We start from the raw sequence: 11,197 nt of genomic DNA on the forward strand, positions 1-11,197 counted from the left end.
AGTGTTAGCCGATCAAACATGAAATTGATAGATCAAAATGTGATTGGTGCCGATAATGATGTTTAGAGGGAATAAAAAATAAAGAAGAAAACAATAAGAAGCATCAAGGACATCAGACAGACAACAAAAGGGGTGGTCAGGCCCCAGAGAACACACACACATCATGATAACTTGATACATGGGTATAATTCCATACAACACCTTCAGGCATTAATAAAACATCAACGAGAGCTACAAGTGAAAGAAAAAACAGCATACTGCCAGCTTCTAAACTCACACATGATAACGGTAAAACCTGGTGCGATGGAGAGGAAGACACCACTTTTCCCAGTTCGCCAGTTACATAAGAAGGAAGACAAGGAAAACGGAACAAGAGGTTCGAGATTGCGATCAGGATTACAAGGCGCATGAGCATTAAGTTTATTTCCACGGCATGCTCGGCAAACCCTGTTGGTTGCTGTTATTGCAGGTGCCGGTGCTCTGGTTCAAAGGGCTCCCAGGCCCCCCGCCGGAGGATTCACTCAGTGTGCCTCGTGACGGCGGGCTGTTAGCACCTGCCGTCCCGCCAGGGGCAAGCTTTCCAGCAGCCGACGGAGGAGGATCGGAAGGAGTCATCTGCTTCGGCTCTTTCTTCCCATCAGCTATAAAGCTGCCCACCACAACCTGCGAAGAACAATCGACTGCATCGAATCACCGAGACGATGAGGGTGAAAAAATATCATGGGGGTTCAGTGAATAAAAGTGATTTTCTTAAATTTATTACAACCCATACATGCTTTTATACATCCCCTAAACCCATGTTGTCTCGCTAAATGTAGCATTATAACATCGTAATATTTGATCCGAGGATGATTCGATAATGAAGCTGAGAAATTTAAGGGGTCATTTTTATTATACAGGTCTGGTGATATCATCAATTGCTTTGTAGATGACTTGCACATGGTTCCTTTGAAACTTCATTCAAGCATGCCATATAAAAAATGCATAGTGATGCAGAAAAAGAAAAATGAAAAATCAGCATACCTGCATGCCATGATATATGAAAGAAATAGCTATGAGAGATGACTTCTGATTATCATGATGAGACCAAATAATTAATATGATATCCCATGGTCTGTCAGGTAACCATTAATGAACTACACCAAAGACCGACGCACGATAATCAAAAATACTACACCAACACATCTAGATGCATGAACAGCAGGAGAGCATGGTGAAATATCCTTGCACGCTTATTGTTATATGCAAGTCCATAAAATATCATTTCCCAATATGCTTTCTTGCTTTTATAGATCTTAATGATGATAGGAATGTTGATTCGTGTAATCCAATAATAAAACCAAACCTATTATTCATTACCCAAAAGAGATATTAACAGCTTAGAAAAGAACTATGTAGGCGGTGGCATCCAGGGGTGCATATGCTTAATTCACATTAAAATGTAGCTCATTGACCACCCCCCAAACTTTTCACCAAAAAAAAAAGAAAAAAAAATATTTGCTCATGGTTTCATATCGGTACATGAGAGACAAACCTGGACCGGGGATGCTGCTGTTAAAAGTCCTGCCACTCCACCACCTAAAACACGGCCATCAGGTCCTGCCAGTGAAACGCTAAGACCACCTGTTCGACTACGTTGACCACCACTTTCTGACAGCAAAAATGAACCAGATAGTGACAATATCTCAAATCGACCCTGCATTTGAAATTAAAAAATTAAAAATAAAAGCAATTAAGCCACCTCTGAACTTGATTTTAAAAAAATAATCCACAGAATCAATTCAGAAAATACAAGTTAAAATTTTGATTTCAAATTATACAACGAGCTAGTCATCGACTTCTGTATGTCGAAAAGTAAGATGAAAGCATCATTATTTTTTTTATAAATTGTTGCAACTTCTAAAATGTGCACAACTAGCTATAGGAGTGCAATGTTGTTATTGGGAGGTAGGGGTGCAAATGGGTCGGATCGGACCGGGTCATGAGTGACCCCCGACCCAACCCGGTTCCTTGTTCGGGTCTCAATGTTGGACCTAGATCCAACCCAATAAAAGATTGTGTTGAGTCAGATTGGGTCTATAGCTAAAATTTCTAACCTAATGGGTCATTCAGGTTGGGTCGGGTCCATGTATAACCCGGTCTAAACCCAAAAAATTCAGATCCGGATTGGGTTTGGGTCAGGTTTGGATTGGATCTAGGTCGGATCCCTATACTTATCATTCCCTATGCTTGGTTTCTTTTGCAATGAATGAAAACTACAGAAAGTAGATTCTACATAACGATACAAGTGAAAGTGCTTGATGCTTAAGGATTGATGCTATTACAAACTAACCTAATAACAATAGGCTCAACCTTATTAGCTACAAGAAAAATTTTCTGTTTATGTATGAGTAGCAAAGAATTGCATCTATGCTAATCCTTTTTACTCAGCAGCGATATCCTCTGAATTTGCTAGAATGCATCAACTACTATTTTTTCTAAACATACTACTAGAAAAGCATATATGGGCCAAGATGAGGATTATAGTTTTGATAATGGCATATAGTGAAATTCAACAGCTGCAAAGGACTCATCATAAACTCATCTTCTTCCACATAGTAAAGTTATACTCTATTTTGCCTTCATTAGTTTGAACTTCCTTCTTAGGAGATTAATATTCTCATTTAATGTAACCAACCTAAGCCTTAATATAAAATTCATGTCATTCGACAATACACAAAAATAGGCTCTTCCATTCCTCTCATCCTCAAAACACAAGAAGAGATTAAAGGAATATGGAGTTAGAGAACCTTAAGTACCCCTGCAAGCCCTAACGGTGTACTAGGTTTGGGTCGAATCGGGTCATAGGGTAGGAAACCCAAAATTACCCCAAATATCAAATGGGTTAGGTCGGGTCAGAATTTAGTATACCCAGACCCGACCCGGAAAATAAAACGGGACTAATTTTCGAACCCGACCTAGCTCTATAGGTTCTTTAAAACGGGTCGGATCGGGTCTAAACAGGTCGGGCCACTGGTCAACCCGACCCATTTGTATGCCTTATTGGGAGGTGGTTGAATGTCTTCTATTTACCAGCTTAGTTTAACAGCAATTAGCAGGTTCCTGAGTGCCTAAATGCATGAGTTTAACAACAAAATGGAAATAGAACAGCTTGAATTCAAGAATACATAAATATATAAGCTTATATATGGTAGCACAAACACTGAAAATAATTGATTGCCAAATCAATCACAGTTACAAACCTCATAAGTTACTGTTCCACCAGAAGTTGCCGCCTGACGAAGAGTCACATTAGATATAGCACCATTTGCCGAAAGGATGCAAATTGCACGTGGTCCATGCTGAGAAAATGACATGATCTTTGAGGACACATCCTGAAAAGCAAAAACCAAAATAGTAATTAGCAGCTGGATGTTTTGGGGCACAGTTATGGGGGACCAATTTTGGAATTCTTGTAGCAAACTTTTTGTTGGTAGATTCCAAGAGTCTAACAGAACAGTCAAACTAGCCTATAACAGCATGGTGCAGAACAATAATCTACAGGCATAAGAAAATTATCTTAAAAAGATCAAATTGAATAGAATGCTTTACAAATTCAGTAGCAAACCTTGGACCTAAGGCCTAAACACACATTAGCCAAGGTAAAGAGGCTCCTCATAATTTGAAGTAATGAGGCATCCTGGAAGTGGGCAGGAGAGTCAACATTAAGCACTAAAATAGAATTCACCATATTGATGACTTCTTGATGAATAGTACAGGTAACAATGACTAACTGGTAATATTTAAATTTTGTAGCCCAACCATGAAAATGCTTTTTAAACAAAACATTTCTGCAATCTTAGCCAACAAAAAATTCTTCACCAATTAATTATACTTCAACTCCTACACCTATTCCCCAGCAAAACTTGCCAGAGGTAGCTTATACAAGACACTGAAAAGAAAGTAGAAGCTGCAGCACAATTTTCCTTAGCAATCAAACAATACTAAAGAAAATGATGAATTAAAGAGACGAGAAAAATACCTTTCACTATAAAAACAATCTATAAATAGGTAATGATGCCAAATAGCATCAGAGGCATGATAAAACCATCTTCTTCTTAAGCCCACAACCATTTTGATATTAAACTAGAAGGCAAAAAGGCCAAATTGCATTAAAGGAAGCATATAAAGGAGAGTTCACCTACAAGATGCATCAAAATGGCCAAGAACAAAACTGAGCAGAAGGAACTTTATGGCCTCAAAGCATTGATAAATATGGCTAATGTATGGTTAAGATAACTTAAAAGACATTCACATAGAAGGAAAATTGATGGCTGAGATGCATCAACACAAAAAAGCAGAGCTTAACCAGCAGAGTTATCCCATTTGCCATGATTAGCATTATGGATCAAATTATGACAGGTTAAAATTTGAAAATTATGACTGCTCTCAGTTTGAAGCCAATCCTCTGTTGGTGCTAAATCTCTGGTTACAGCAACTACAGATAAAAGATGGGCACCAGACAACTTCAAACAAAACATGGCGTGCCTTTAAACCTAAATGATTAGTTAGCATTAAATGGAAAACTGCCTTATTCATAGCATGGCTAAGTCTCAGCAGCCAAAAAGCTCTTTAATGGTTCTCCTAAATAAGAAATCATTTACCCCGCCCAAACAGGAAGAGGGCAAGGTTAACAGGAACTGCATTCATCTCTAAAGAGCATGATAAATTAATATGCTCTAAATACTGATTTCATGACTGTATTAGATAATAAGATCAATGAGCTAAAGTTACTGAACAATTATCTATCTTGAAGATGGCAGTATATAATATGCGACCACTGGAACTTCAAAATGGGAGTACAGGAATCATATTTTGAGCAGTCACTAATTGGAAAGAATGATTTAGATAAGGCACTTGTTGGATGCCAGCAGCAAAGAGACAAGTGACAAGTCACAAGCTAATCACTCATAAGTTCAAGGAGAAACCAAGAAAGATGCATTTATCTCTTTCCATACAAAAATTACAGCAGCATAATAACTATAATGAGAGAATGTTGAACATGATATTTACCAGGCATCGCAAAAATCCAAGAAAAAATAAACAATCCCAAAAAAAGTGAAAGACGTGATAATAGTAAAATGAATTTTGCACGTGTAAAAGTATCTCAAAATTCACAAGAAGAAATCAATACCTCTCCAGCCTTAACTGTAATAACATGAGGTGTAAATCCAATCCCTGCCGATCCTGTGAAATATTAATGAATCTCAGCATCCATCCATATTTCTAATCCAATAAAGTTATTTAAATTAATACTTTCAGCAATTAAAAGGTTCAATAATTAAACATGCATACACGCACAAATAAAAAGGACTCACTATCAGAATCTTCAAAGAGGCACCTCTAGTCTAGAACTAAGGCAGACAACTAAGAAAGTAAACTTACCACCAATGCAGGTTTTAGCACAAATAAAAGTAATTGATATGAAAGAATCAGTAAAACTGATATGCCATCAACATCACATAAAACAAAGAAATCACATGCAAAAATTCGGAATTCATGCTATGCCATTTGTTGGACTGGAAGAAATTACTGTAACAGTAACAACAGGACTGTGCATAACCACAATTACTTACCCAATCATGTACTATTAATACCTTAAACTTCAAATGCTGAGGAACAACTCCATGCATTTCAGTACTGAAACAATCATTTCTCAAAATTCAATAACCATACTAACATGAACGAGGGCATCAAGGTAATTTCCCCATATTTCATTCCCTTCCTGTCAGATCTACCAGAACACTCAAACTCCCCAACAGAACCAAACAGCCTTTCTTTATCCTTTTGACAGTGTAATATCTCCCCCCACGCCCATCAAACCCCAGTTGTTTTCCCTCAGATGCCAAACAAGTAAAACCCAGATAAACCCAGATCACTAAAAATAAGAATCCTACTGCATCGAAAATTCCAGAAAAACTAATGGGTATACAAAAATACATGACAAAACGAACGAAGACGCAACAAAAAGGTGAGATTTTGAGATTACCCAGAGCAGCCAGCTGCTGCTTCTTGCCAGAGCCGGGCGGCCGGCCTCTTGCTTTCTTCATGGCCTCCGCCGAGGCCGACGATGCCGGGTTCCCTGCCCCAGCAGAAGAAGGAGAGAACCCTCCTGAACCGGGCGAGACGGCAGCACTTGGGGATACGGTGGTCAATGCAAGAGCCATGGCACCATCGGGCCCGTACTTCCTCGGTCGTCCTCGCTTCCGTTTCACCGGTTCTCCCATGTTGATGTTTAGACCATGCGGTGTGATCGCCGCCGGCGAGGGACCTTCGCCGCCTCCGGTGCTCCCTCCTGCCCCTCCTCCTGCTCCTGCTCCTCCTCCTCCTCCTTGGTAAGGTGGAGGTGGAGGAGAACTGGGGGTTATCGGCTTGTAGATCGCCGTTCCGTCTGGGGTGTAGGCCAATCGCATGCTCTGCATCGACGGCTGGGACTGCACAGGGCTTTTTTGCATACCTACGTTAAACGATTCCCTGCCCGACATGATTCCCGGCTCGGATCTTACTTCCATTCAGCCCAAGAGCAAGATCTAGACACCATTACCTGATAATTCTAGCTCTACTGCAACCGCAACCCCAAGAATTCCAGTGAAAATCTACTAGAACCCCACTCCAGTCTCCTTTCTTGGAAGGACAAGAAAAAAAACTGATTTTGGAAACTTTTTCCCCTAAAGATTTGGGATTTTGCTCTGTTCCCACTATCACCAACAAGATCAGGAAAGAAAACAGTACAAAGATTCGATTGTTACAGAAAAAATCTACTAAACAAGCTCCAGAACACTGCCAGCAAGCAAGAATTTTTAAAAGCCATAAACCCGGTCTCGGAAATCAGCTCATTAACTCGAAATTACAACAACAGCAGCATCAAGACTTAATTTACAGTACAAGTAACAAGGCGGAAAATAAAGCAAGGTACTAAGAGAAAAATTTCTAAAATTTAAGCCTAATGCAAGAAAAAAAAAACGACGGCAGTAAAAAAAAAATCCCAACCCTGATCAAGATGCAGCAAATTAACCCTAGAAATTATGCGCCGCGGTCGCCGCACCCTCCCCAAAATTCCTCTTTTTTTCCGAATTTCACCCGAAAATTCCCGAAACCCGCGCCATTTTCGGAGAAAAGGCCCAGGAAATACGCGAAAATCAGGGAAAACAAGGGAGAAAGCAGCGGTTATGGTGAGGAAAAATTAAAAAAAAGAACAAAAACCCTAAGCCCTTGTCGGAGCGCCCCCCAAAAGCCCTCACAGCCGGCGAAAGGGAATATGGGGGAAATCCGAGCCCTAATATTTCTCCCTCACCCCCTCCTTCGATTTTTTCCCCTTTTTAATTTCCCACAAACCCTAACCGGGGAGGGGGCTTTTTAAAAAATTGGGAAAAAAAAAGGTTCAGCTAAAGCAGGCCGAAATTGCTTTCCTACAAAATAATATAAAATTAAAGGGTTTAAATGACATTAACCTCCACGCCCCACAACTTCTTTTTATTACCGTTAACCTCCAGTCCCTCTTGCGTAATTTTCAACCTTTCTTGTGGCTCTTTTTAGTCATACTGCTAGCTGCAAAGAATGAGCCAATTATTATACCTGCCGTCAACCCTCCTGCAAAATTTTGTTACCATGCACAAGTCTTTCATTTATTAAATTTTATTGTAACAAAAAAATTATTATATAAAAAATATTAAAAGATAGTGATACATTCTTTTGCAATTTGTATGAGTAGGTTTTGAGGTATTTGTTCCTAGTTGTTAACAATAATTTTATTCAAAATAAATTTATTGAAAAATATATACATGTAATTGTTAGAATCCATGGGTTATAATGGCACTCCCCTTCTCTTCATAGACATAAGAGATGCTTTAGTCTATTTTCATTGTTATTAATATTCCCTAGAGAATAAAAAAATAGTATTAGAAAGATAAATTGTTTGTAAAGTTTATGCATCATAAATTCAATTTTTTGTGTCAAATATTGAGCCAAGTTTTTGATCCTTTTCTTATTCTCCTCACATTTAGAGCTAAGTTTTTAATCCTTTTCTTATTCAGCTGGAAGGTTAATTTTAGTGGTTGAAGTTAGAACATATTTATCATAAAAAATAATTTTTTATATCCTGCAATTCTTGATGAGTGGGAGTTTCTCATTTGTTATATAGTTTAAGTCTTGACTTTTTAGGCGTGACATTATACTAATGAGAAGAAACTTATCCTGCAAATAAAAAATACTAATTATTTGGTTCTTTTAAAGGGATAAGTATGAAATTTTAAGGATGAGGACCACACTTTTTCAGAGAAAGTCTAATTTTCCTAGGGAATCTTTTAAGTAGCTAAGAAAAGGACGAGAGTTGATGATGGCCTTGAGCAAGCCCTTGGAATTGAATTATCGTACAATAAGGGGGGGGAGATCAAAACCATATCTTGACTCTGTGTTTTTTTATAAACTTTTTAGAGGAAAATTAGATGGGAGCATGTCCAAAAGGTGAGAACCTGTGCGTTAGGTATAAAAACAATAGAGAGTTGGGTTGAAAAAGTAGGGTTCATCCAAGGGAAAAAGACAAATACTCCATGTGACCTCCTCTAAACTCAGTTCCACAGGGCTCTCTGCACATAACCCAAGACTCCTTTGCCTTTTGCCCACTTGTGGGCAAAAGAAATTAAAAGCAAAACCTACCAAGAACTCTCATGAAACCATGGTGGCCATTTATTATTATAATCAAGAATCATTATGTACTGATAGACATGGATATTGGATGCTTATTGAGGAAAAAGAGGAGATAATATTAGTGCAAGTATCTTATTTTATTTGAATTATAGGATGGAAGTAGGGAATCTGCCACTTATTGCATGAGGTAACCTTTTAGTTGGCCCACAAGTACCTTAGGGTGACTTGCAAGCTACTTATCTTTTTTTGATGGTGTGGCATGTAACTTTCATGGGTAACTAGCCTTTTCACCAATGGAGGCAAGTGGGGTCAAGTAGAGAGAGTAATGATCATTTTTGACCTTTAAGAATTGTATCAGTCTTAAGAATCTAAAGTAGATGGATGGCAATGGTTGCCAAACTGAGAGCTGAGTTCCAACCAGTTAGATAAGGATCTAGGAAAATAAGATCCCCCACTAATTAATGGTTTGATAACCTCAAATGTTCCTTTCCATTTGAGGAAAATGTACCACCTAAAAAATAGTCCCTACAAAAATAGGCTAAACATTAGGATTGTTATCAAAAACTTGTGCCAGAGTCTTCCCCTCACCTGATTTCAGATAGATTTCCTCCCTTCCCCTGCAAAAGAAAAATAAGAGAAAGAAGAAGAAAAAGGGGGAAAAAAAAGACTAACAAGGTTTTTCCTTGAAGTTCCTTTTACTTGCCTGCTCATTAAGGAGGATCAAGAGCTATTTAGACTAGCTGGTAGATTGCTTGGATTTAGTTCAGCATTTAAGGCAAACAAATTTTCTTTGTAATGATGCTTCAAATCTACACTTACAGTGGGAAGTTATTTTATATACCATCTGCAAGTTAGCATCCTCTTAGTTAGAAGGTAGGTTCTTAGGGGTTTAATGTGGGTCAAGTTGACATGGAACCTAACACAACAATAATTAAATTGGATTGAGCCAATATAAACTTGGGTTGGAAGGGCCAACCCAACCTCAAGTTGTGTTTGGTTTAGGTTAAGAGCTTGAGTAACTTTATCCAACTTGAACTTGACTCAAAGATCTATGGTAGCCGCTAGAGCACTTAGCAAGGTCCAATCTGACTGTTACCCTCATTGTTTGTAGGGTTTCCGAGTACCCGAATCTAAATCATTTTTCTATACTTCCAACTCATTCTAGTTTAAACTTTAGTTAAATGAACCTTATATAACTCAAACCTATCCAATAAAAGAGTAGATTGTCTTTGGGTTTAAGAATTTGGAGTTGGGTTGGGTTTAGATTTGGATCGATATCGAGTTGGATTGGGTTCAAATTAGGTATTTTCTTAGTCAAGTTAGATTTTATTGGCCCTCAACTTGTTTTGCCCCATGCAAAATTGCGCTAGCCCTGGTCTATAAAAGATAGGAACCTCTTGCTGCTGTTGTTCATCAGGTCCATTAATTAGATTTTGATTGGTAAGGTCCTACAAGAAGAGGAGGAAAAATAGAAAGAATGCAATTTGATGCAGTCAATTAATCTCTTGCTGTTGTTGTCCATCAGGTCTATTAATTAGATTTTGATTGATAAGGTTCTACAAAAAGAGGAGAGAAAATAGAAAGAATGCTATTTGATGCGGCCAATGGTGCCAATACCTTATTTTTTCTTTCTTATAAAGAATCCGACCTTATTCTTTCTTTGTTATAAAGGATCCAAAGCCTCCTAATAACTTGATATGCCTAGCTTTTGCCAAGATTGAAGAATCTGGATTAAATGATATTTTGCAGTTTTTGGAAGATCAATCAGAGAAGTACCAATCCCAAATTAAATGAAGCTGAGATGGAACTAAAGTTCCTTCCAGGATTCAACATGCTCCTGGGAACACTTGCAACTGAAAACTCCTGCTTGTCGGAGTCTCTTTCATCATTCAGATTGATGTGAGAAGGCAATGGAAATACCAAAATGGTGGGCACAGCTTTTGCCTTCAGAACTGAAGAAAAGGATCTGCAACCATTTTTTACTTGCAAATGTCACCGGCTGTTAGGCTTTAGCTCCCTTGCAATCTTTTATGCTCCTAATTGAAGAAATCGTAGTATATCATTCGGCAATGGGTATAAATATGCTGTAAGCTTATTTTTTTGGTATTTTGGTTCGGCAAATAAAGAGTTATTATTACTTTTTGTTTCATTACAGTTGTTGATTTTGCGGTCATGAGCTAATGTATCTCCATCGTCAAAACCATAAAACAATGCCATGTTTGTCAATAATATGTAAGAATGCGCTTGCTTATAAATACAGCAGGTCTCACAGGTCACAATACAAACAGTAAAAATAAAAGATTGATATAAAGAGATGGATTCAAGAAGGAAGGTATTAACTTTTCCGATATTTATATCGAGAATACAGTTTGTTGAAATAAAGGTTTATAAAACGTTCGTTTTTAGGGTTTTCTCTGGAAAATCGCAACATATATTCGCTTTTTACAAATATAATATAGATAAAGTAATCAGCCATCATTCTGCACCCGGGAAAAGCTTTGCATCTTAACAT

At 38.1% G+C, this 11,197-nt stretch overlaps 1 protein-coding gene across 2 annotated transcripts; it reads right to left on the reverse strand.

The window, feature by feature from the left end:
• Positions 1-119: 119 nt before the first annotated feature.
• LOC103711654 (AT-hook motif nuclear-localized protein 10-like) lies at positions 120-7,484 on the reverse strand. 2 transcript variants are annotated; one of them, XM_008797898.5, is made up of 6 exons: positions 6,029-7,436; positions 5,174-5,226; positions 3,608-3,679; positions 3,243-3,374; positions 1,535-1,696; positions 120-663 (listed from the first exon to the last, which is right to left on the reverse strand). In XM_008797898.5, exons 1-6 carry the CDS (start codon positions 6,549-6,551, stop codon positions 421-423), a joined length of 1,185 nt encoding a protein of 394 aa, XP_008796120.3. In that variant the 5' UTR covers positions 6,552-7,436; the 3' UTR covers positions 120-420. The 2 variants fall into 2 exon arrangements, with proteins under 2 accessions (XP_008796120.3, XP_008796127.3); XM_008797905.5 differs by lacking the exon at positions 3,608-3,679 and having other exon boundaries at positions 6,029-7,484.
• Between the last annotated feature and the right edge of the window lie 3,713 nt (positions 7,485-11,197).

This window comes from Phoenix dactylifera, chromosome 11, assembly GCF_051530095.1.
Source record: "Phoenix dactylifera cultivar Ajwa chromosome 11, Ajwa_hap1_PhDact_Kaust_v1.1, whole genome shotgun sequence".
Taxonomy (NCBI): Eukaryota; Viridiplantae; Streptophyta; class Magnoliopsida; order Arecales; family Arecaceae; genus Phoenix; species Phoenix dactylifera.